General features: G+C 46.2%; 1 protein-coding gene across 1 annotated transcript in view; it reads left to right on the forward strand.

Moving 5' to 3' along the window:
- SLC38A8 (solute carrier family 38 member 8) overlaps positions 1 to 27442 on the forward strand; it is a 38934-nt gene that overhangs the window by 3349 nt on the left and 8143 nt on the right. The window contains exons 2-5 of the mRNA XM_044271070.1: positions 2214 to 2412; positions 2498 to 2654; positions 21797 to 21898; positions 26368 to 26425. Coding sequence (XP_044127005.1) covers positions 2214 to 2412; positions 2498 to 2654; positions 21797 to 21898; positions 26368 to 26425 — 516 coding nt within the window. The remainder of the gene's footprint in view (positions 1 to 2213; positions 2413 to 2497; positions 2655 to 21796; positions 21899 to 26367; positions 26426 to 27442) is intronic.

Raw genomic sequence — 27442 nt, forward strand, 5'->3', positions numbered from 1 at the left:
GTGTCATTCCCCAAATCGTTTTACATTACAGACTAGAATCACTCAAACGAATTGAAAGAGTAAGGCCCCTTGCAGATGAGCGTGAGTGGATTAGGTCCGGATGCGTTGCGGATGCTTTGCGGATGCGTTCAGTGAAAAATGCGCAATTTCGCAAGAAAGTCATTTAGTTTCGTATGCGATCGCGTTAAGTTTTTATTGCGCTATTGCGCGGGTGCAATGCTATTTAATGCATGCGTGTGATAAAAAATCTGAAGGTATACAAATAACATCTCTTAGCAACCATCTGTGAAAAACGCATCACATCCGCAAGCATTCACTTCTATGGGGCCAGCGTTGCATGAAAAACGCAGAATATAGAACATGCTGCGGTTTTCACGCAACGCACAAGTGATGCGTGAAAACCAACGCTCATGTACACAGCCCCATTGAAATGAATGGGTCCGGATTCTGTGTGGGCGCAATGCATTCACATCACGCATTGCACCCGCGCTGAATACTCGCTCGTGTGAAAGGGTCCTAAGAGACATGGGAAGATTTATGAAACTGTCTAGAAGAAAAACTCCTAAATCTCCCCCACTCGGAGACCAAGTGACTTGGAAAAACAGTGCATGTGTCAGTTACAGCTTCCGGACAGCAGCTCATCTGGCCCGAACTCTTAGCAGCATAGTGATTTAGGAACGCTGTCAGATCTTACTCGATGACCGGTCTATTGCATTGTACTTACATGATGGTGCGAGTGCAGTGCAGCAGACTCACGTCATAGAGGAAGCGACAGCATCATAAATCACAATGATGCTGTAAATTCGGATCAGATGAGCCACAGGTCGGGAGATGCAGTGGACACACATCTGTGTGAAGTTTTAAAGGAAACTATAAAGGCTGCTTCAGCTTTGCATTTTGCATGCTACAGGCCTACCTCACAGATTCCTATTCAGTGGACACTCTCTGTGGTTAAAGGGGTTTTCTGAGACTTTAATAATGATGACTGTCCTCTGGATAGGTCATCAGTATCTGATTGGTGGGGGTCTCACACCCGGGACCCCCACCGATCAGCTGTTTGAGAAGGCACCAACTCTCACAGTAGCACCACGGCCTTCTCTCGGTTTTCCCCAGGACAGTGACGACACATACACTCGTCACGTGGCCTAGAGGTAGCTCAGCCCCATAGAAGTGAATGTCGTTGAACTGAGATACCAAGCACAGCCGCTATACTATGTAGGATGCCGAGCATAGTGAGCTGAGAGAAGGCCGCGGTACTCACAGTAGTGCTGGTGCATTCTCAAAACAGCTGATCGACGGGGGTCCCAGAAGTCAGACCACCAACAATCAGGTACTGATGGCCTATTCAGAGGATAGGTCATCAATATTAAAATCTTGGAAAACCCCTTTAAAGAGGTTGTCTCATCTGAGACAATGGGGGCATATAGCTAGGATATGTCCCCATTGTCCGATAGGTACGGGTCCCACCGCTGAGACTGGCACCTATCTCCTAAATGGAGCCCCGAAAGTGGTGGAGGGTGCACTGCGCATGCGCCATTCATTTCTATGGGGCCGCTGAAAATAGCTGATCAATGAATGGGAGCACTTCATGGGAGCGGTGGCCGGTCATGCGCGGTGAGCTCCCATTCACTTCTATGGGGAGAGCGCTTGGTGGTGGCCAGACCAGAGTTCTCCAGCCACCACTTTGTCCTGCTTCGTTCTCGATATAGGTGCGGGTCTGAGCGGTGGGACCCGAGCTATCAGACAATGGGGGCATATCCTAGCGATATGCCCCCATTGTTTTAGATGGGAATAACCCTTTAATGGCAATTTCTGCACCAAGAATGAGCTTGTCACTTATCGACGCAGTCGGGAAATCCACACAGAATTAAGCCCCTTCCATATGGACAGCAATGTGGACTCCCATTCACAATAATTAGAGCAGAATCAGCACACATACACCACCGTGTAAACAAGCCCTTTAGACTTCACATACCGTATGGAAGATCCATTATCCAATATCAAAAGGAGGAATGGTGCCTGGCAGAATAGACAAAATATTAAATATTTATTTGTACGGCATTCTTATCTCCGCATGCAAACAGCTTCATGCCCACCTTTACCAAATTTATTGTCATATGACATCTGCCCAAACCAGATCCCATATAGCACAGACAAGTTGACATTCCATGTTCCTCAATCCTCCATGTTTTTCTTATCGCTTTAATATCCAGGGTTCCCTCATCTTTCTGATTAGCGGGCTGGTAATCCTTGGATACTCCTCATCCCTCAGCAATCAGTCTACATATCAAGGTGTGGTCAGAGATATTTGTGGCCCGGCTATTGGAAAACTATGCGGAATCTGCTTCATATTCAACCTCTTCATGATTTCTATAGCCTTTCTCCGGGTTGTAGAGGACCAGCTGGAGAAACGTAAGTTGAAGTTTGTGGTATGTTCTATACGTGGCCTAGTTCAATGTACTGCCCTACGTATAATGGAATTTTTCTCTCTCCACAGTATGTGACTCTTTTCATGTAAATGGAACCACGGGTGCCATGGGGGAAAGCTTTCGACCATGGTATGCTGACGAAAGGTTATCCATGAGTATCCTCTGTCTGGTAGTAATCCTTCCACTCTCCATTCCTAAGGAAATCAGTTTTCAAAAATATACAAGGTGAGTATGTAAAGTTGTAGATAAAAGAAGGTGATCAGTCTTAATGGTCGTCCGTGAGACCATACAAAAGGGAATTTCAAACGTCATGATGACTGGCACTCACACTAATCTGGTTATATAGGCCAACAAATTATATTAGTCGTAGTGTTTATTAATCAAATAGTAGGGAATAGAAAACTAATAATAAAATCACTCAATGATTAATACCAGGGTCTTCTTATGTGACACAAGGGTCTTTGGGCCTCCTCAGGCTCCTGGGCCCGATAGCAACTGCTACCTCTGCACCCCCTATAGCTACTCCCCTGCCTGGTACTACAGTTCAGTCCAATTCACTTAAATGCGACCATACTGTAGTGAGGTGTAATACCAGGCACTAATAAAAATACAGCACAGTACCTGGTAAATAGGAGACAGTGTTTGCCAAGGTATCGCAGCCCCTTCAAGCAGCTGATCAGTGGAGGTGTGAAGAGTTGGACCCCCACCCCTCTAATATTAGTGGCGTACCGTAAAGATAGGTCATCATTTTAACATTGAAGAGAAAAAAGTTCTAGCTGTTCAACTCTTTTGGCGAGAGTGGAAAACTGCTAGTAAGAGCATCTATTGCTCCAGAGAACCTGTCCTGTGTTACGCAGACAACTCATCGATTTGAATGGTCACTGTGTAATGCTAACCCTGTGAAATCATGGGGCCTACATCTAGCAAGGAATAAGCCTTCAGCATTCTAAGGGCATGTCCATCTCTGCATTGGAGGCTTCTGGGTCTGCGTTACAGATTCTGCCAAAAAAGAGCAGACAAAAAGATCCTTGCGTGCAGGACTTTTTTTATTTTTTTGCAGTTGTGTCCGAATCTGCTGAAAAAAAACTGTCTGGATATATATGTACCCAGCCTAATTGGTGCCATTTTGGGGTGTATACCACATTTTAGTTATTTTTGTATTTTTAAGTTTAGTAATACGAAACAGCAGCGCTAGCTTTGTATTTTGTTTATGGCAGGGTATATGCAGGATAAATAATCCATTAGTTTTATAGTATAGGTCATTACAGACGTTGCAATACCAAATTTTCATAGTTTAGAGTTGTTGTTTTTTTACCTTACAGTCTGTCATTTCCCTTTTTTTATATTCTGTAGGGGCAGTTATTTTTATTTTGTAATAATATACTTAACTGCTTGTAATGTGTTTCCTTACCAACATTCGCCAAGTGTTGCTAAGGAGAACCTGTCTTCAGCATCTACTGACATGGCAATGTATAACATACAGAGGCAGACTTCTCAGCCTGCCTCTTTTCTCCTAACCCCAGCACCTTCCTCTCTACATATGTGTGACTTGTCCATACCTATCTGAGTTGCTGCCAGTGCTGATGCTAGCAACTCTGCTAATTACTATCTCTGTACGTCTACATTATTTCTTCCCTTTTTCAGAACACTGAGATCGATAGGTTACTATGGCAATTTGGGGCCTTGTTAAGGCTCCCAGACCTGCCATAGGAAACTGCCTATTAAGCACAGGGCTTAATATGCAATCAGTAAAAATACCATAGACTGCAATAGTATATTCAACTTCCTTACTTTCACCCCAGAAATATTCCCCCCCCCTCTATTTTAATATAAGTAAATTAAAGGGTGCCATTACTTAAGTACAACTACTCCTGCAACAAAAAAAATAATGTGGAGATGTCAACAGAAAAATGAAAAGTTTTACATTGGCCTGAAAAAGTTATATTATAATATTTTACAATAATTTTTTTTAATGGGAAAAATGTGATATATATCATTTATACTTTAGTCCCGCTATGGTACTTGAACACTAGGCTTGCTCATTAGAATAATACACTGCAGTACTTCTTCAGCCTTTGGCCTCTGTCAAACTCCTTAGATGCCACTGTTGCTATTAATCACTGCATCTAAGGTAAAAAATGGCTGGGATCGGAGTCTTTAATCCTGGCCTTTGCAGCAGGATGTCAGTTATTTGTTACAGCTGACACCAAGGCTGATGGCAAGTGCTCAGCTTCAGAGTGTATTAACTACCTGCCCGTGCAGTGCAGGAAGGAGCTTAAAGAGGACCTTTCATGTTTTTTTTAGGTTAGATGCTGCCACCCTGCTTGTTTTTTTCAAATATCGCTCCTACGCCCCGCTGTGCCCCCCTGCAGTTTACCCGCTCAGTATGTTAATCGTGAGCATTTGTACAGGGAGGAGGAGACGGCATGGTTTCTCAATGGGCGTCTCCTTCTCCCTGGCTGTTTCGCTGTCCAATCACAGTGGAGAACATCACAGCCAGGGAGAAGGAGATGCCTATTGAGAAACCCTGGCGTCTCCTCCTCCCTGTACCGATGCTCAGCATTAACATACTGAGCGGGAAAACTGCAGGGGGGCACAGCGGGGCGCAGGAGCGATATTTGAAAAAAACAGGCAGGGTGGCAGCATCAGTGGGGGGTAACCCGCAAGGAAAGGTATTTATCTAAACTAAAGAAAAAAATGAAAGGTCCTCTTTAAGAGCCTTGAAACACGAGCAGGTTTTTCATCCATGTCCACATGCTGCAAAATGGTGGCGACCTCTTCCTCCTTCTATTCTGAGTGCCTGGGAGGACTACCAATAGACCTTACAGGGAAATTTAGGTACATAAAGATCTGATTCTCTCAGCCTATCTGCTTCTGCTGGGTATTTTGTTCTCCACTGTGGTATTTGGTTCTGCTAGGACAGTATTTTGTTCCACACTACAGTATTGCTTTGCCCCACCTTCGGTTAATTTAAACCCACCTACAACATGGGGCAACTTTTCTTTTTTCTTTTTTAAAGGCCACCTTAAGTTCCCAGTCAGCCCCTTTCTGAGTGGGCGCTGAACAGGAAATGGACATGTTTGGGCCATGGACAGATAAAGGGGATTTTGTTGCTGGTACCTGCGCATGTGCCAGACACAACCATTAGTCTGCACAGAATAGAAGGTACCCGGGAGCAGCCAGAGGTCTGATTAGTCTGATTTTCCTTTGAACCTACATGATCACATCTTCTGTAAATTAGTCCTTATAGCTTCTGCATAAAACAGAAAAATACAGCAGGAAGAATAATGTCAGGGGACGTGTCGCTGGTTAGTTGGTCAGGTGCCTTTAGGCTATGTTTATTCAGTGTATATGACTTAATGTTAGCACTGAAAATCTAGGTCATTTCAACTTTTTTCTTGGAATTTCACATATCTCCAAGCTGTGCGTTGTCCCAAATAAAAAATGAAAACCCAGAGATGTGACCCAATTTATTCTTTGCTGCCTGGTTAGAATATATGACACCGCTTGTAATTTGCATTGGAATGCACAGATCTGAATACACAGTATGTGGAGTCTAGTCTCATGTATAAATTGCATCTACATACATGGGGGATGAGTTTCTGAATTGCTGAGATTCCCATTTTTCTCTTTAGCATCATCTACAACTCTTGTGCTTGGTCCATCAGAGCAAGAGATGCTCTTCAAGAGATGTTCCTCGCCCTGGCATATTAATGGTGGTCCTGATTGTGGCACTCCCCTCTCTATTAAGTCAGGTTGGGATCCCATAGTAGGGAAAATGCATTTACGTGTTTGCAATTTCTTTAATGGGCAGAACATATAAATTCTGCAGTTTTGTAAGGTGGTGCTCTGATGCAGGGGCGTAGCTAAAAGGTCATGGGCCCTGGTGCGAGTGTTCATTTTCGGACTCCCTTCCCTCAGTACTTTGTGCCCAGGGAAAAGGAAGCACATAGCCTTCATGCTGGCTGAGGCAAAATTTGAAACGGCACCCCCGTGCCAAATTCTTGACCTAACCCTATCCCTCCAACCAGAAGTGTAACTTGACCTACATGCATGCACTTTCTATAATACCGGTGTCGTCTTATGCAGCACAAGGGTCTTTGGGCCCCCTTAGGCTCCTGGGCCTGCTAGCAACTGCTGCCTTTGCACACCCTATAGCTACGCCCCTGCTCTGATGAGGACTGTCGGGGCACTGAAGCCCCTTGAGAAACATGGCAAGTGTATCTTTGAACTTTAAACTGCTAGTAAAATAACTGGCATAGCATAGTGTTGGTGGTAGTAGTAGTAATATTGGTATATTATTTTATTGGTAGTAGTAATATTATTGGTATATTACTGGCATAGTATAGTATTGGTAGTAGTAATAATATTATTGGTATATTGTTTTATTGGTAGTAGTAATATTAATAGTATATTACTGGCATACTATTGGTAGTAGTTGTAATAATATTGGTATATTATTTTATTGGTAGTAGTAATTAGAAATAAGCAAAGTTTTCTAAAATTTGATTCACCAGTTTGATGAATTTTTCGGGAGGATACCACAGAGTGGCAGGGTGACATAGTGTGGAGATGGCAGCAGGAGGATACCACAGAGTGGCAAGGTGACATAGCGTGGAGATGGCAGCAGCAGCATCAGAATACCACAGAGTGGCAGGGTGACATAGTGTGGAGATGGCAGCAGCAGCATCAGGAGGATGCCACAGAGTGGCAAGGTGACATAGTGTGGAGATGGCAGCAGGAGGATACCACAGAGTGGCAAGGTGACATAGTATGGAGATAGCAGCAGCAGCAGCATTAGGAGGATACCACAGAGTGGCAGGGTGACATAGTGTGGAGATGGCAGCATCAGCATCAGGAGGATACCACATTGTGGCAAGGTGACATAGTGTGGAGATGGCAGAAGCATGAGGACACCACAGAGTAGCAAGGTGACAGTGTGGATATTGCAGCAGCAGCAGGAGGAGACTACAGAGTGGCAAGGTGAAATAGCGTGGAGATGGCAGCAGCATCAGAATACCACAGAGTGGCAAGGTGACATAGTGTGGAGATGGTAGTAGCAGCAGCATCAGGAGGAGACTACAGAGTGGCAAGGTGACATAGTGTGGAGATGGCGGCAGCAGCAGGAGGATACCACAGAGTGGCAAGGTGACATAGTGAGAAGATGGTAGTAGCAGCATCAGAATACCACAGAGTGGCAAGGTGACATAGTGTGGAGATGGTAGTAGTAGCAGCAGCATCAGGAGGATACCACATTGTGGCAAGGTGACATAGTGTGGAGATGGCAGCAGCAGGAGGATACCACAGAGTGGCAAGGTGACATAGTGTGAAGATGGTAGTAGCAGCAGAATCAGGAGGTTACCACAGAGTGGCAAGGTAATATAGTGTGGAGATGGCAGCAGCAGCATCAGGAGGATACCACATTGTGGCAAGGTGACAGTGTGGATATTGCAGCAGCAGGAGGAGACCACAGAGTGGCAAGGTGAAATAGTGTGGAGATGGAAGCAGCAGGAGGATACCACAGAGTGGCAAGGTGATATAGTGTGGAGATGGTAGTAGTAGCAGCAGCATCAGGAGGATACCACATTGTGGCAGGTGACATAGTGTGGAGATGGCAGCAGCTGGAGGATACCACAGAGTGGCAAGGTGACATAGTGTGAAGATCGTAGTAGCAGCAGCATCAGGAGGATACCACAGAGTGGCAAGGTGAAATAGTGAGGAGATGGCAGCAGCATCAGGATACCACACAGTGGCAAGGTGACATAGTGTGGAGATGGCAGTAGCAGCAGCAGCATCAGGATACCACAGAGTGGCAAGGTGACATAGTGTGGAAATGGCAGCAGCAGCTGCATCAGGAGACCACAAAGTGACCTGGTGACAGAGTGGGGTGGTGGGTGGCAATACCAGTACTCGCTGACGAAGGTGGGTGAAAGAAGGAGCACTTGGCATCAGATGTGTGGCATCAGGCGGGTTGCAGCATCAGAGAAGTAGCTGAGGCAGGTAGTCAAAAGAAACCGGTCTCTTTTATCAAAGTGTTGGTGTGGGACCATGGATGATCTAGTCTGATGCATCAGGAATTGGTGGTTGGAAATCCTGGCTGATCCATGCTTGATTCATCTTGACAAAGGTCAGACTCTCCACATTTTGGGTGGACAGGCAAGTTCTCCTTGGGGTAACTATGGCCCCTGCCGCACTAAACACCTACTCTGATGCCACACTACTGGCCGAGCAGGACAGCTTTTCCAGGGCAAACTCTGCTAGTTGCGGCTACAAATCCATTTTGGCTGCCCAGTAGTACAGTGGATCTTCAATGTGGGTTGGCAGGGTGCTGTCCAAGTATGCCACCACCTGCTGGTTCAGGTCCTGCTCCAGGTCTTCCTGCTGCTGGTGAGTAGTTTCTTTACTATGCGGGTGAAGAAAGCTACTCATCAGCGACTGTAGACTCAGGCCGCTGCTGATGGAGCTGGTACTGCTCCTTTCACCCCACCCCTCCCCAGCAGCCATGGCAGTGGAACGTGAAGAGGGCCCCCGTGGTCAGACCTGCGAGAGGATGGACGATGGAGCAAATAGGCAGCGGCCAACTGACTACATTGGATGTCTCTGTAGTAGTTCAGTTTGTCCTCCCTCTCAGTGGGTGTAAAAAAGGCCCCCATTCTGAAATGGTAGCAAGGGTCCAACAAGGTGGAGAGCCAGAAATCATCCCTCTGCTGAATGGTGACAATTAGGCTGTCACTACGCAAGCAAGTGAGCATGCATCGGGCCATTTGTGAAAGTGACTCGAAGGGACTCCCTGCCTCCATCTCCACTGCATACTGCCACAGTGTGTCTGGGTCCTCTGTCTCGTCTTCCTTAGCTCCTCTGACTGCTCCTGCTACTCCTCTCCTGTCACCTGAGTAGAAAAACCACCCATTTCGCTACACATTGCTTGTGCTCCAGTGTCCTCCTCCCCCTCTTCCAGTTCAGCCCCCACAGGGCTCATGTGCCTGTGAGATCTAGGCACCACGTGTCCAGTCCCCTGACTAGCCATTGTTACCACCATCTGTTCCAGGACATGAAGCAGTGGAATGATGTTGTTCATCCTATAGTCCTGGCGACTGACAAAGAACGTGGCGTCCTCAAAGGGCCTGAGAAAACGTCAGGTGTCACGTATGAGCTGCCACTGTGCTTTGCGGTGTGCGAGTGGCTGAAGTGCATGCAAAGTTTCCTGGCCATTTTTACGATGTCTTGCAGATGGGTCGAAGACTTCAGGAACCGCTTGACAACCAGATTGAACACGTGTGCCATGCAGGGCGCATGGCTCTGCCTTCCTTGACGCAGCGCCGACATAATGTTCTTCCCGTCGGTCACCATGGTTCAGATTTTGAGTTGTCAGGGAGAAAGCCAGGATTAGATTTATTGACGAAGGACACGGAGCAGTTCCTCCCCTGTGTGACTCCGTTCGCCCAGGCAAACGAGGTGCAGAACAGCGTTCCCTGAACATGTGGTATGCTGGAGGGGCACTGTGACTTGTCCCTGCAGTGGAGGCTGAGGATATGGTGGAGGATGAGGAGGCAGAGGCGGACATTGTCACAGGACCAACGGTGTGAAAAGTGGAGGCGGAAGCGGCATGACCTGGCCAAGTTGCTGGTGTGGCTGTGCAGGAACCACATTCACCCAGTGGGCTGTAAAAGACATGAACTGTCCCTGACCATAGTTACAGTTCCGACAGTCTCAAGGACTAGCCCACCCTCTGTCTACATATTTGTGCAGGGCTGGTACTGCCTTTTTCGCAAATAAATGACGGCTTGGGACTCTCCACCTTGGCTCGGCACAAGCCATCGGTTCTCTGAAAGGTGTAGAGTCCACCACTTGGAAAGGGAGGGACAGCAGCACCAGCAACTTGGACAGGAGCACATTCATCTACTGCGCCGTTGGATGCGTGCATGCATACTGCTGTCTCTTGTCAATCGCTTTGGTGATCGATTCCTGACGGAGTGACTGACGATGAGTAGTAGTAGTAGGAGGAGGAGGAGCATCTGGACCAGCAGAAGATGGGAATTACAGACAGCTCCCTTTGGTGGAGCCTTGACTTCCTGAAACCGGGTGCGTGCCACTGGGTGATTTAGCGGTTGCTGCGGCAGGCTGGACCACCACATCAGAGCCACGGTTCTTCCAGGCCACTTTATGGTGACGTTGCATATGTTAACGCTTGGCCGTGGTGACAATATTGGCACCCTGGCCACGCTTCACCTTCTGCCCACATATTCTACATATGGCCATGTTAACCTCTGGCGGATTAACAAAAAACTGTCACACCGCTGAGTTGCTGATTTTGTTCCCCCAACAGTCTGCACTGACTGACTGCGACTGCCGCTGCTTCCGTGAACCCCTGCACTACTACTTCCCAGGCAGGTTGGCTGCTGCGAAGCAGGTGGTCTATCCCGGGCATGTTTGGCTCCCGACCTGCAACTTCTGCCACCCTGTTGACCACCTTGCTGGCTCAGCCGCTGCCTCACAGGCAAGCTGCCACACTCTTCTATTGATGATAATAAAACCCCCTTCCCAAGTGCGATTGGCTTCATCATCATCGAGTAGTGTCTGCACGTCACAGATGTCCTCCTTAATGGTCTCTGGGTTAGGAGCCTGACGGCTCGCAACACCACCTCCCACGCCACTCTCCTCATCACTACTGCCCGCTTAGGGCTCTTTCACACTTGCGTTCTTGTCTTCCGGCATAGAGTTCCGTCGTCGGGGCTCTATGCTGGAAGAATCCTGATCAGGATTATCCCAATGCATTCTGAATGGAGTTAAATCCGTTCAGGATGCATCAGGATGTCTTCAGTTCCCGGAACGGAACGTTTTTTGGCCGGAGAAAATACCGCAGCATGCTGCGCTTTTTGGTCCGGCCAAAAATTCTGAAGACTTGACGCAAGGCCGGATCCGGAATTAATGCCCATTGAAAGGAATTGATCCGGATCCGGCCTTAAGCTAAACGTCGTTTCGGCGCATTGCCGGATCTGACGTTTAGCTTTTTTAGAGTAGTTACCATGGCTGCCGGGACGCTAAAGTCCTGGCAGCCATGGTAAAGTGTAGCGGGGAGCGGGGGAGCAGCATACTTACCGTCCGTGCGGCTCCCGGGGCGCTCCAGAGTGACGTCAGAGCGCCCCACGCACATGGATGACGTGATCGCATGGCACGTCATCCATGCGCATGGGGCGCTCTGACGTCATTCTGGAGCGCCCCGGGAGCCGCGCGGACTGTAAGTATACCGCTCCCCGCTCCTACTATGGCAACCAGGACTTTAATAGCGTCCTGGCTGCCATAGTAACACTGAAAGCATTTTGAAGACGGATCCGTCTTCAAATGCTTTCAGTACACTTGCGTTTTTCCGGATCCGGCGTGTAATTCCGGCAAGTGGAGTACACGCCGGATCCGGACAACGCAAGTGTGAAAGAGGCCTCAGCGGAGGAAGCGGCGGATGTCTCCTCCAGATCTTGGCTGGGTAGTAGCTGCTGACTGTCCTCTAGGAGCTCTTCCTCACTGAAAAGTGGAGCTAAGCCTACAGCATATAATACTTCTCGCGGTGAGGCAGGTTGAGGACAGGTGAGGGCACAGGGCCTGCTCCCGGGCCATGCCAACTAAGGGTTGTGTCTGCCGACCCACTGACTGTTGGCTGGGGGTAAAAAAAATAAACGAACAAGCACCTCCATAATAAGTGAATATGAGAACGCAGGTGCACGCTACCTTGGCTGAAACACAATTGGATTAGTACAACTACAGGTAACAGCACTCTGCTAGTCAATTGCACAAAGATATAAGCAAACACTGAAAGAATAAATACTTGGTGGTCATACTTACTGCAAATGCAGCTAGAAGCTCTTTGCGAATATTCACTTATTATGGAGGTACTGGTTCGTTTATTTTTTTCCCCATTGTCACTGCCACTAGGGGGGTGGCTCCCCCTGGTGGTGAGATTGAACCGTGCACCACCAGCCCATTTACCATGTGCTTTTAATTAGATAGCTTGTACAGCTTGTCGATTTGGTAGATGGGCCCGAAATATTTTTGATCAATTATATTCGCAAAGAGCTTCTAGCTGCATTTGCAGTAAGTATGACCACCAAGTATTTATTCTTTCAGTGTTTGCTTATATCTTTGTGCAATTGACTAGCAGAGTGCTGTTGGCTGGGGGTGTCTGATGTCACTTGGGATAAAGTGGATAACCGAGTTAATCAATCAAGAACTGCTGGGTTGCTGGTCAAGACATGACCACTAGATGACACTGGGAGCTCAGGTTTCTCGCTGTGACTCTTGCTGCCACGCCCCCTTACTCTGCTGTGACCTCTGCCTGTGCCAGAAACATTTATGCCTCTGCCACTCCTCTGTGCATGGCCTGGCACTTCTCTGTCTGACATACTTTTAGCTGAACTAAATAAATTAAAAGCAAATTAAAACACCCCTAAAAATGACAAAAATATTTTTCTTTCTGTACTGAAATAGGCCACTAAACGCTTTTACCACAAATAACTGCACCAGTGAAGTGCGTATAATTTTTTCTTTCTGTACTGAAATAGGCCAGTAAGCGCTTTCAACACATATAACTGCAGAAGTAACATAGTAACATAGTCATAAGGCCGAAAAAAGACATTTGTCCATCCAGTTCGGCCTGTTATCCAGCAAGTTGATCCAGAGGAAGGCAAAAAAAAAAACTAAAAACCCCTGTGACGTAGAAGCCAATTTTCCCCACTTTAGGGGAATAAAAAATTCCTTCCCGACTCCAATCAGGCAATCAGAATAACTCCCTGGATCAACGACCCCTCTCTAGTAGCTATAGCCTGTAATATTATTACGCTCCAGAAATACATCCCGGCCCCTCTTGAATTCCTTTATTGTACTCACCATCATCACCTCCTCAGGCAGAGAGTTCCATAGTCTCACTGCTCTTACCGTTAAGAATCCTCTTCTATGTTTGTGTACAAACCTTCTTTCCTCCAGACGCAGAGGATGTCCCCTCGTCACAGTCACAGTCCTGGGGATAAATAGATGATGGGAGAGATCTCTGTACTGACCCCTGATATATTTATACATAGTTATTAGATCTCCCCTCAGTCGTCTTTTTTCTAAAGTGAATAACCCTAATTTTGATCATCTTTCAGGGTACTGTAGTTGCCCCATTCCAGTTAATACTTTAGTTGCCCTCCTCTGGACCCTCTCCAGCTCTGCTATGTCTGCTTTGTTCAGGGCCGGCGCCACCAGTAAGGCGAATTAGGCAGTCGCCTAGGGCGCCATTTAGCAGGGGGCGCCCGTTGAGGTAAAAAAATAAATAAATTGGTTATGTAGGTTCGGGCGGCCTGCCGGCGGCGCCCCTCATGCTGCGCCTCCTGAGCGGCTGGCTCAGTGCTGCGCAGCCTGCCTGCGCTGCTGACTGCTGAGTTGTTAATGTAGCGTGGCCGAGCTCTGTTCGGTCCGGCCCGGGGTACAGGAGCATTTGTTTCCTGTACCCGGCCGGACTGAAAGGAAGTGCACACTAAGTGAGCACTTCCTGTCAGCCGGGTACAGGAAACAAAAGCTCCTGTACCGCGGAGCGAACAGAGCTCGGCCACGCTACATTAGAGGTGACAAGGGGGAGGAAATGAGAGTGGGGGGGGGGAGTAGAATGAGACGAGTGACAAGGGGGGGGGAGTAGAATGAGACGAGTGACAGGGGGGGGGGAAGTAGAATGATAGTGACAAGGGGGGTGGGGGGAGTAGAATGATAGTGACAAGGGGGTGGGGGGAGTAGAATGAGAGTAACAAGGGGGGTGGGGGAGTACAATGAGAGTGACAAGGGGGGTGGGGGGAATAGAATGAGAGTGACAAGGGGGGTGGGGGGAGTAGAATGAGAGTGACGGGGTGGGGGGAGTAGAATGAGAGTGACAAGGGGGGGAGTAGAATGAGAGTGACAAGGGAGAGGGAGAGAAGAGAGTGACAAGGGAGGGGGGAGAGAAGAGAGTGACAAGGGAGGGAGGGGGGGAGAGAAGAGAGTGACAAGGGAGAGAAGAGAGTGACAAGGGAGAGAAGAGAGTGACAAGGGAGGGGGGGGGGAGAAGAGAGTGACAAGGGGGGGGGGAGAAGAGAGTGACAAGGGAGGGGGGGGGGAGAAGAGAGTGACAAGGGAGGGGGGGGGGGAGAAGAGAGTGACAAGGGAGGGGGGGGGGGGAGAAGAGAGTGACAAGGGAGGGGGGGGGGGAGAAGAGAGTGACAAGGGAGGGAGGGGGGAGAAGAGAGTGACAAGGGAGGGGGGGGAGAAGAGAGTGACAAGGGAGGGGGGGAGAAGAGAGTGACAAGGGGGGGTAGAATGAGAGTGACAAGGGAGGGGGGGTAGAATGAGAGTGACAAGGGAGGGGGGTTAGAATGAGAGTGACAAGGGGGGGGGTAGAATGAGAGTGACAAGGGAGGGGGAGAAGAGAGTGACAAGGGAGGGGGAAAAGAGAGTGACAAGGGAGGGGGGGAAAAGAGAGTGACAAGGGAGGGGGGGAGAAGAGAGTGACAAGGGAGGGGGAGAAGAGAGTGACAAGGGGGGGGGGGGGGAGAATGCCCAGTCCGTCCGAGCATTCTCATTTTATATACTAACCTTTTATGTGGTACAGTGTCAAATGCTTTGGAGAAGTCCAGATATACAGATGGAACATGGTTAGCACTCCAGCTCTTAACTCACAATTCAGAAATCTCAGAAAAAAGGAGTGTTAACTCTGCTCCATCCGTACGACATCCATTGATTCGCTGCTGTCAAGTCTAGAACTTACCTCCTCATAGAACCTAAATTAGTTTGGCATGACCGATCCCTCACGAAGCCATGCTGATATGGCGTTATTTGCTTATTTCCATTGAGATGCTCTAACATAGCATCTCTCAGAAAACCTTCAAACAGTTTACCTACAACAGATGTTAAACTTACCGGCTTATAGTTTCAAGGCTCTGTTTATGGACCCTTTTTGAATATTGGCACCACATTTGCCATGCGCCAATCCTGTGGGACATTCCCTGTCAGTATAGAGTCTGCAAATATCAGAAATAAGGGTCTGGCTATGACATTATTTAATTCCTTTAGGATACGGGGGTGTATGCCATCCGGTCCTGGCAATTTGTCTATTTTAATCTTTTTAATTCGCTGTTGTACTTCTTCCTGGGTCAGACAGGACACTTTTAATGGGGGATTTATTTTTACATTCGGCATGTCATCTGACAGTTTATTTTCCTCAGTTAATACATTGGAGAAAAAAATATTTAACAGTTTTGCTTTCTCCTCCTTTTTATGTTTAGATATAGATAGTGACATGAAAAATAACATTACCAAAATTCTTTAAAAAATATGTTTAACATAAAAACGTGATTTAAACAATAGGTCATTTTCTGACGACAAATTCCCATTAAAGATGAAGTTTACTAAGCAGGTGTTACCATGATGACTAAGTACATACACTTTTAACTGTAACGAGAACATTTTTGGGTTGTACTTTTCCTCACAATATGAATATTATGCAAATGTACATGCACCTGACAAGGCTGCCAAAATAGAATATCATTTCCTTAAAAAACCAAGCTATTGTGCAACTCTTATAAGAGCTGGAGCGACGGAAAGGGGAAAAACAACAACTTTTTGCTTTTAAAATTTTCTAAATGATTTCAGAGGCTTTGATTTGGTGCCCCCTTTATTCTGCTTTGCTTGACGCATTTTTGGGCTAATAAACAATGACTGGACTATCAATGAAAAGTCTGTTCCTTAACTTTGCGTCCACTTTCATGTGGCCGGGAAGTTAAGCCCTTCTGCTTTCCATGGATTGCAGACTGACATTACAGACATTGGGCCTTTCATGCTTTGTTTTGCAGTGTGTTATGTGGGGTGTATGCTCTGTCATGCAGTGCCCATTCATTCACATGTAATTTAATATTTGCTGCAATACTCACTCTTGACACTAGTTGTCACTGTTTGATAATATATAAGGCTTATAGCAGAGATCAGAAAGTGTTCATGTAGCTGAAGCCACATGGAACAAGAGTTCAGTCGTATTTGCCTGCCCCACCAAGCGATCTTCCCTCCCTTGTAGGTTTCAGTAATCCTGATCTGCGGGAGACGTGAGGAACTGTAGGAGTGTAAAGGGCTGGGTTACCTTCCACAATCAGTAGTGGGAGTCTTAAGAGCTGGAGACGGCAGAAGACTGCGAGATACTTCAGAGATGCTTGTGGAGATGTTGTGTGCAGCCTCTTGAAGTACTAAGGACAATGTATAGAGACCCTGCTATTGTGTACCATGAGATACACTGTGGCCTGAGTCAAGAGACTGTCTTGTTGCTAGTGGTGACTGCCTGTTACTCCTGCTGTTACTGCACCGAGTTGTGGAAAGAGACTATCCTATCACTGTTGGCAAGTTCCTGTGGAGTTATTGTGCAAACTGCATGGAGGGCCTGTTTAGTTGCTACTGACAACCACTAAGTTGTATGCAAAATGTATGTGTGACTGTAGCTGTATGCTTGTTGCCTCAGTCTGAGTCCGTGTTGGTCACTGCCCCACCCTTGAGCTCATAGGCCATCCACATAAGATTTAGAGCCTTTTACATTTTTAGATTTCGTGTTTTTCAATGTTTTCCCCTGGAGAATGTCTTAAGGGTCACTGACTGGACACAATATGTGCATAGACGTTGTATGTAATCTCCTTTACTATCTGGAAGAGCATCTGTGCAGCTTTTGTAAAGAATAATGCACCCCACGAACAACATATTTGGGACCACTTTAAAATGTACCATATCCTCGGGGCCTTGGTGCACAAGCTATCCTCATTTGGCTTGATTACAGAAATCCATATAATAACTTGGGGTTTAATGTTAAATTAAATAAAAGTGATGTAGTACTGCACAAGGATGTTCATAGAGGTACAAAACACGCCTGCCATTATGTCCTCCCCTCTGATAGTGCTTGGTTGTGCAAACTAGCCAGGACAAATGGGTCTGGTGCTTGTCTGCCCTCCATATCCCCTGCCATGCCCACATCGCTGATTCTCCTATCCTTTGTTTTGTACCACTGCAGTGCCTATGGAAAAGTATGGGGAAAGATCCGTCAATCATACACAGCTGAGTCGGGGAAGCAGAAATGGAGCCACCCAGTGTACAGATTTCCCCCATTCCAGCACATAACATTGGTGCCAAGAGAATGCTAAAATCATGTCTTCACAAACGCTGGGACTAGGCGGCAAATTTGGCTGCAACACACAATGTGCTACCAAATATTTCAGTGTAGCACAGTCTATATCACATGCAAGTTACCCTGACCCAACAGACTCAAGAAATTCAGCAGGGTTGGAATTGGGTTGTGGCAACTCGTGGGTCATTTTTATTACTAGCAACGCAGGCTCTGCCACATCACAATCTTTGGTTGTGTGATGTGTCCCTGCCAAAGTCTCCATAGCCCGATCTTGCTGACAGGTTCCATAACAATAAAGCTGCAAAACAGACTATGACCACTGGATGGCACTGCAGATTCCATATAAAATGGTTCAACAAAGATGTAGAAATGTCTTCGTTAATATACGGCACATTAAATTGTTTGTTTCCAAAGGAGGGGAGAATGTAAAAACGAAACACGCAATACTTACCCATGTATTCCCCTGCTGTTTCAGCGCCGCCACTGCTACTGTCTTGTCTGCCAATCTCTATTTAGTTGGCTGCAGTCATAATGTGGCCGTATACTTACAATGATGTGCAAAAGTTTTAAGCAGGGGTGGAAAAAATGCAGCAAAGTAAAAATGCTTTAAAAAATATAAGTGTTAATTTTTTTTTTTATAATTAACAACGCAAATTGAATTAACAAAAGAGAAATCTAAATCCAATCAGTATTTGGTGACCACCTTTTACCTTCAAAACAGCATCATTTCTTCTAAGTACACTTGCACACAGTTTATGAAGGAGCTGTTCCAGACATCTTGGAGAATTAACCACAGATCTTCTGTGGATGTAGGCTTGCGAAAAATCCTTCTGTCTCTTCATGTAATCCCAGACAGAGCTGATGATGTTGAGCTCAGATCTCTGTGGAGGCCACAGCATCACTTCCAGGACTCCTTGTTCTTCTTTACGCTGAAGATGGGTTTTAATGACATTGGATGTATGTTTGGGGTCGTTGTCCTGCTGCAGAATAAATTTGGAGCTATTTAGATGCCTTCATCATTGTATTGAAAAAAGAAATGGGCAATGTTGAGGACTGTAGATGCAGTGGTCGGCCAAGGAAACTTTGTGCAGCAGATGGAATACACATTATGCTTACGTCCTTTCAAAACTGGAAGATGTCCAGCAGTGCCATCATCTCAGAACTAGCGGAAACAGTGGCACCCTGGTACACCCATCTACTCGTTGGAGAAATCTGGCTAGAACGAGTATTCATGGAAGAACGGCAGCCAAAAGGCCATACTCTCTACATGGAAAAAAGGCTAAGTGAACGGTTTGGAACAAGCCTACATCCACAGAAGATCAGTGGTTAGTTCTCCAAGATGTCTGGAACAACTTCTCTGCCAAGTTCCTTTCATAAACTGTGTGCAAGTATACCTAGAAGAACTGATGTCGTTTTGAAGGCAAAGGGTGATCACACCAAATATTGATTTGATTTAGATTTCTCTTTTGTTCATCCACTTTGCATTTTAGTAATTGATAAATATAAACTATTAAAACTTCTGATTTGAAAGCATTCTTACTTTGCAGCACACCTGTCTAAAGGTAGTTTTTTGTGCACAGTCCTCCATTCCTCCTCATTACACAAACCAGTTGCTTGTTTCTCATCCCATGCAACCTCCTTTTCACCAGGGTCACACGATGAGGAAGTTCAGGGTGCTCAGAGACCCCTGTTCTCCTAAATGGTGAGGGTCACTGTGATCATACGTTTATTATCCGCTGTATCCTGCGAGTAGGTGATAATGTCATTTGTGGGAAAACCAATTTAATTTGTATTTTGTTCTTTTTGTGTCCATAACGTCTGGCCACTTGCAGCATATCACTGTCACGTGCCTACAGGGATGTCTATAATAGCATTTCGATGATGTTGTAGGGTTTAGTCCAGCAGTAATACATTACACAGCTCGGCATCTCAGTTTTTCATTTACAGTACAGTCCATTACAGTTTTTTTTATATGTCATGTCAAAAGCTTACAGACCAATGCAAGCAGACAAGACTGTGTACTGACCTGTCAAATGCAATTACATGTCCATATACTTCATCCCCGATTACTCACCAACGACCCCAAGGCAAACAGGTGTCAGCTATTGATTCCATGTTCTTGTGTCACTGCAGCTTCTGATTATATTTATGATGGAATCATTTATAAGAGAACTCAGCGTACCTAAAGTGCTCCACTGAGGGGGCAATGTGTTGTAGGTCCATATGGATGTATCCATAGCAGCTTCTGTATCCTGATGATATAAAAGAATGCACCCGAGCTTTCAAGAGTGTACAGTCCATGTCATTTTCAACCTAACCGTATTGGGTGAGTGGAAAGTGGAGGCCTATAAATGCTTCAGTGTTTTCTTGAGCATTGGCTTGGTGATCTTACACCCTCCTCCGCATCTAGAACACCATGGGAGCAAATGCAAGATAAAAGGGGTACTTTGCATTTTACATTTTATGGCTTATGAGTCCTCAATCACCTTTCTGAGTGATAAACCCAAACCCACTCACCAGAAGGAAGAACAAAAAACACTCATAAGTTGAGAGAGATAGTACTGAACAGGGTGAAAGTTAGAACCTGTCACCATGAAATGCGGTGCAATCTACACACAGCATGTTATGGAGAAGAAGGAGCTAAGCAGATTGACATATAGTTTTATGTTAAAAGATTCAGTAAAACTTGTAATTTATACATTTATATCTCTCATTTCTGACTTCAGTTGTACGCAGGGATGTGTTATCAGTAATTGATAGCATTCTCTGTGTAAATGCGTATACATAAATGACTGTCAGTAACTGATACTCACAGAATGCTATCAATCACTGATAAGATGCCCCTATGTACAACTAAAGTCAGAAAAAGCAGAGATACAAATGTATATATTACAAGTTTTACGGAATCTTTTCTCTCAAAACTATGTATCGATCTGCTCAGCTCCTCCTGCTCTATAACATGTTGCCTGGAGAATGCACTGCATTTTATTGGTATCAGGTTCTCTTTAAGGCTACTTTTTACACTAGCGTTTTATGCGGATCCGTCATGGAAAAATGCTTCTGTTACAATAATACAACCGTATGCATCCGTCATGAGCGGATTCGGTTGTATTATGTCTTCTATAGCCATGACGGATCCGTCTTGAACACCATTTAAAGTCAATGGGGGACCGATCCGTGCCAGATTGTGTCACAGAAAACGGATCCGTCCCCATTGACTTACATTGTGTGCCAGGACGGATAAGTTTGGCTCCGCTTCGTCAGGCAGACAGCAAAATGCTGCAGGCAGCGTTTTGGTGTCCGCCTCCAGAGCGGAATGGTGACTGAACGGAGGCAAACTGATGCATTCTGAGCGGATCCTTTTCTATTCAGAATGCATAACCCTGGTTTCACACCTGAGCGTTTCTCAAACGCGCGTTTTACGCGCGTTTTTTTACGCGCGTTTTTTGCAATAGTAAACGCGCGTTTGACGCGCGTTTGTGTGATTGACTGCAGTGTCCTATGGCCACAAACGCGCGTCAAAACGCCCCAAAGAAGCTCAAGTACTTGTTTGAGCGTCGGGCGTTTTACAGCGCGTTCGTACGCGCTGTAAAACGCCCAGGTGTGAACCATTCCCATAGGGAAGCATTGGTTTTCATGTCTTGAGCGTTTTACAGCACGTTTGAACGCGCTGTAAAACGCTCAGGTGTGAACTTAGGGTTAGGGAAAACTGATCAGTTTTGGACCACTTGTGAAAGCCCATGACGGATCTCAGAAACGGAAAGCCAAAACGCTAGTGTGAAAGTTACCTTAGCTGTATTTACTTCTGAACTGGAGTCCTCATCACAGATTCAGTCACATTTGACAGAAACAGTGCTGCATGTGGTGCTATTTTTTTTCCATAAAAAATTGGAGACTTTGGCAGAACCCGACGGCCCCCATTACACGTCACTGAGGTCAGTTGGGCGTCTCCAGTCTCCATCATGCAATGGATCTGGCACAGTGTTTTGACCTCCATTTATATCAGAAGCCAAAACACAGAGCCCATGTGAACAGAGTCTTATCTTCTTCACCCTTTGACCATCATCGGGTTCCCATAGTAGGTGGTCAGTGCATCTGCCAGGACAAGCGATATTTTCTATGGCTGGCGTACCCTGTTTAAGGTTGAACCTTTTTTGATCCTGGAGATAATATGTGATGCTGATATCTCCTATGTGTGTATTTTCCCCTGCAGTATTCTCGGAACACTGGCTGCATGTTACCTGACTGTGGCGATCATCTTGAGGTATTACATGACAGATCATAACGTCTTCCATAAACGTGAATATTCTTCTAGGTGAGTACATAGTATGCTCTAGTCTGCTCATTTCCACCTTTTCCACACGTCAATGGTTTTTCCAATAGATCAATTACACAATTCACTCTCACGCAGTACAATGAGTGTATGCTCTTCCAAACCTCTGAAATTGGCTCCTACAGTGATGGAACTGGAAACGCTTCTCTTGGCCATTCCTACCAGGTTTCTTACAGATGAGAATGGGACATCAACGGCCGGCACGTCACCTGAATGCATAGCGCCGTAATGTGTCTAGATAAATAGTGTGCATATTGCCTGGGAAGTACCATATAGCAACACACACTGCCCAATTAGTGCAAGGTTTGGCAATATAGTGTCATATAGTGCACATGCAAGCTAGTCAGTGCCAAGCAGTAGCCAAGGAGCACCGTACTTTACCCACATACCATAGATCCATATTGTGTCCACAAAGCTTTAAAGGGCCATTTAATCCCTAATATAATATGATTAGTCAAGTCCCTACTCTTACAAGCAAGGGATTTGGCCAATAGAAGACGCAGGTATGTGAAATTTGACTTCCCTACAGCTACTTTCCCAAACTATCAGAACCAATCTGATTGGATTTTAGGAAAATATTAAGGAATTCCTATCAGGGTATTTGCAATTCTCTGATAGTTAAGCAAAGGTTCCCCAAAGTTAGAATATACCGGTATATCCGTTTATTTCCATCCAAGTGGTCTTCTCTGCTCATCTACTGAACATTATCATTAGGACATCTTATAGGAAATCTACTCTGCAGCAGAAGCTACATCTATTCTGATTTCAAATCCAGCATTGATATGGGTTAAAAATATACACTCCCCATAAGGCTTTATTACCTGTAATATATGACATTTGACATTTTAATAATGGATTGTAAATCTTAATAAATCATCAGATCTAATATATGACCATACCTGTGGCTTTGAGCCGCATGCGACTCTTTGCTTCTTCCAGTGCGGCTCTAGCTGTGGACCCGGGAAGCAGTCAGACGGCTCACTCTCCACCCCAGGCTCAGAGCTCTATTCCTGATCGGGCACTGTTACTACTTTGCAGCTCCAGTTCACTCTCCACTACGTCCTGATGCACACAGTGTGAGAACGTAGTATGTGGAGACACGGACTATGACCTGAGGTTGTGCTCATCAGGTCACAGTGGAGAGCGTGTGAGGCCTGGTGGGTAGCAGGTGCCCGAGCAGGAGAGGGAAGAGATTTTTTTTATTATAGAACTGAGAATGGGGCTCTGATCTAAGCATGGGAGGTTCTCATCTGAGCATGCGGGGGTGGGTCCTGATCTGGGCAATGGGGGTCTGATCTGAGCATGGGGGGGGATCTGAGCATGGGGGTTCAGATTTTTTGAGCACGGGGGGTCTTGTTTGAGCATGGGTTGGTCAGGCCTGAGCATGGGGGGGTCAGATCTGAGAAGGGGGAGATCTGAGCATGGGGGGGGGGGGGGAATCTGAGCATGGGGGTTCAGATTTGAGCACGGGGGGTCTTGTTTGAGCATGGGTTGGTCAAGTCTGAGAAGGGGGAGATCTGAGCATGGGGGGGATCTGAACATGGGGGTTCATATTTGAGCATGGGGGCAGATCTGAGCATGGGGGGTCTTGTTTGAGCATGGGTTGGTCAGGTCTGAGCATGGGGGAGATCTGAGCACTAAGGGTCTGACACTGGGAGTCTGATTTGTGTTGTCTGATCCGAGCATTGGGGATCTTATTTGGCGGTCTGATGAGGTTTGGGGATCTTATTTTAGGTCAGTTGAGGATTGGGGATCTGATGTAGGAATCTGATCTAAGGTCTGATGAAAAATATATATTTTCTTTTTTTCTCTGCTAATGAAAAGTAAGAAATATATATATATATTTTTTAACCAGACCTCAGATCAGATGAAAAAGATTTTTTTTCTCTTATTTTTCTTTGTTAAAACCTAGGTGCATCTTGTAGGGCGAAAAATACAGTGACTTGTGTGTAAATGTATAGCTTGTGGCTCCTGGTAATCATATGTTTTTTTTTTAGCTCTTTGTGTCTGTAAGGTTGACCACCCCTGCCATATGTCAACTAAGATTATGAATTACCCAGTCAAAGTCCTTATACTTCACTCAGCACATGTTCCTTTGCATCTGGAATTCATCCAGGTTTTAAAGGACTTAAAGGGAATCTGTCACCTGCTTTTACCATTTTAAGCTGTCACCATCGCTATGTTCACTAAAGTACCTTATTTCCAGCAGTCTTCTTTTTACTTTATTTCGTTTTGTCCTTTTATGATATGCTAATGAGGCTCCAAGGTGCCCAGAGGGGCGTTTTTTTCCTTCTCCGGTGCCCAGTGGCGCCCCCCTGCAGTGCCCAAGAACGCCTCCTGATCCTCAAATAACCTCCCACAGCCCCGGCAAACGGTTCCGCCCCCTCCCCACGTCATAGTCTACCTTCTAGAAATGCTCCGTCCTTCTTCCTGTCGGCAGCCAGAAAACTTGCGCAGGCGCAGTACCGCATGCGGCCTGCGCGATCATCAACCTCCTCAGGGCGACAGCGCTCAGGTTACATCACTGGACTCAGCGCATGCCCAGTGGGACTTTTGAGGCTGTTGCCCTGAGGAGCTTGATGATGGCGCAGGCCGCAGGCGGTACTGCGCGAGTTTTCTGGCCGCAGACAGGAAGAAGGACGGGGCATTTCTAGAAGGTAGACTTTGACGTGGGGAGGGGGCGGAACCGTTTGCCGGGGCTGTGGGAGGTTATTTGAGGATCAGGAGGCGTTCTTGGGCACTGCAGGGGGGCGTCACTGGGCACCAGAGAAGGAAAAAAACGCCCCTCTGGGCACCTTGGAGCCTCATTAGCATATCATAAAAAGCGCTTTTATATCAAAAGGACAAAACGAAATAAAGTAAAAAGAAGACTGCTGGAAATAAGGTACTTTAGTGAATATAGCGATGGTGACGGCTTAAAATGGTAAAAGCAGGTGACAGATTCCCTTCAATTCACTGACATCTGCGTTTACCTCCCTAACAATGGAACTTCTGCTTATCACGTAGTGTCTATGGTCATCGTGTGTGTCCTAAAGATCATCTAAGGTGGAGATGGGATGCAGACAATGCCTTTAAAAGATGCAACCCATGACAACAAGCAATGTCTGGTGGACATATATAAATTTGGGAATAAACGTTTTGTCCTCCCAAATGTCGGCCCATGTTAAAAGGCCATAAAAAGTGAAAGGACACAAAGTGCTTCTTGTGCTCCATTTTGTCCCCGTGTCACCTCCTCATTTCCTGGGCCTCCCAGTAATATGCCTTCAGTTATCAATACCCCAATTCATGATTCCCTTCCATCATAAATTTTGGCACTGTCCATCATCCACAATGATGGCCGGCTATTAGAGATGAGCAAAACACTCAAAATTAGATTGGGTTCATATCGTTCGAACAATTCAGACCTAAATTGATTCTACCCAAATTGAAAGGGCTCAAATTAGCCTGAAAATTTTTGTGCCCCTGAGGCCACTTACAGTGACAGACCCTACCGGCTGCAGGGCTGCATGCTGCCCCAGTCATTGCACCCGTGTGCAGGTAGCCTTGCAGGGGAGAAGCATGCAGCTGATTAATCCCAGGAGAGGCAAAGCTGCAGTATATGGCCTCATGCACACGACCGTTGTTTGGGTCCGCATCCGAGCCGCCTTTTTGGCTTCAATGGGGCCATTCACTTCAATGGGGCCGCAAAAGATGCGGACACGTGATAAGGTTGAAGATATTCCTACTGGGCTAGCGGTGCGCTCTCCTGTGTGGTTATGTTGCGGGCACGTGATCCTAGCACAGTGAAAACCCATGATGCACGTGGGTTGCGCCTGCAGTCAGGCAGCCTCGGGCGCTGTGTAACCGGGCTAGGATGTACGTCACATGATCCAGGAAGTGCCTGCAACGTAATTTCACTGGGAGTGCAGTGCTGGCGCAGTAGAATATTTTTAACATTATCACTGTTGGGGCTCATTCAGACAGCCGTATGTTGCTTTCCGCATGAGATCCACAATTTTGAGGATTAGATGTGGACCAATCCACTTCTATGGGGCCCCAAAAGATGCGGACATCACTCAGTGTGCTGTCCGCATCTTTTCTTTTGTTCCACGGCTACGCACAACAATTAAAACATGTCCTATACTTGTCAGTGAAAACTGGCACATGGCCCGATTCAAGTCTATGGGTCCGCAAAAATGCGGAATGCAACCCGTTTTTTTGCAGACATGCTGAACTGACTGCAAAAAAAAAACGGATTTGCATTTCTGTGGACTGCAAAAAACATACAGCTGTCCAAATCAGCTTAAAGTGCTTAATCATATGAAGGGGGGGCACCTCTGTGCTATGCTGGACACCGGGGAGACTACTTGCTACTAATTTAGCTGCAACGTAAGCCCTCAAAACTGGTTGTTTTGCTTTTATTATGATTTTTTTTTGTTCCAAAAAAATACAAACTGTTTGCTCTCTTGCAGCGCTACTTCTTTGGCTTCAATGTTCAGCGTGATTCCTACTATCTGCTTTGGCTTTCAGGTAATATATGGCTATTGGTGGGATAAAATTTAAAGTGTTTGGATACTCCAGAAAAGAAAGCATTACAGTACTACAGGTCCTTCTAAAAAAATTAGCATATTGTGATAAAGTTCGTTATTTTCTGTAATGTACTGATAAACATTAGACTTTCATATATTTTAGATTCATTACACACCAACTGAAGTAGTTCAAGCCTTTTATTGTTTTAATATTGATGATTTTGGCATACAGCTCATGAAAACCCCAAATTCCTATCTAAAAAAATTAGCATATCATGAAATGGTTCTCTAAACGAGCTATTAACCTAATCATCTGAATCAACTAATTAACTCTAAACACCTGCAAAAGATTCCTGAGGCTTTTAAAAACTCCCAGCCTGGTTCATTACTCAAAACCGCAATCATGGGTAAGACTGCCGACCTGACTGCTGTCCAGAAGGCCATCATTGACTCCCTCAAGCAAGAGGGTAAGACACAGAAAGAAATTTCTGAACGAATAGGCTGTTCCCAGAGTGCTGTATCAAGGCACCTCAGTGGGAAGTCTGTGGGAAGGAAAAAGTGTGGCAGAAAACGCTGCACAACGAGAAGAGGTGACCGGACCCTGAGGAAGATTGTGGAGAAGGACCTATTCCAGACCTTGGGGGACCTGCGGAAGCAGTGGACTGAGTCTGGAGTAGAAACATCCAGAGCCACTGTGTACAGGCGTGTGCAGGAAATGGGCTACAGGTGCCGCATTCCCCAGGTCAAGCCACTTTTGAACCAGAAACAGCGGCAGAAGCGCCTGACCTGGGCTACAGAGAAGCAGCACTGGACTGTTGCATGTCATTCGGAAATCAAGGTGCCAGAGTCTGGAGGAAGACTGGGGAGAGGGAAATGCCTGAAGTCCAGTGTCAAGTACCCACAGTCAGTGATGGTCTGGGGTGCCATGTCAGCTGCTGGTGTTGGTCCACTGTGTTTTATCAAGGGCAGGGTCAATGCAGCTAGCTATCAGGAGATTTTGGAGCACTTCATGGAGATG

Source organism: Bufo gargarizans, chromosome 10, assembly GCF_014858855.1.
Source record: "Bufo gargarizans isolate SCDJY-AF-19 chromosome 10, ASM1485885v1, whole genome shotgun sequence".
Lineage (NCBI taxonomy): Eukaryota > Metazoa > Chordata > Amphibia > Anura > Bufonidae > Bufo > Bufo gargarizans.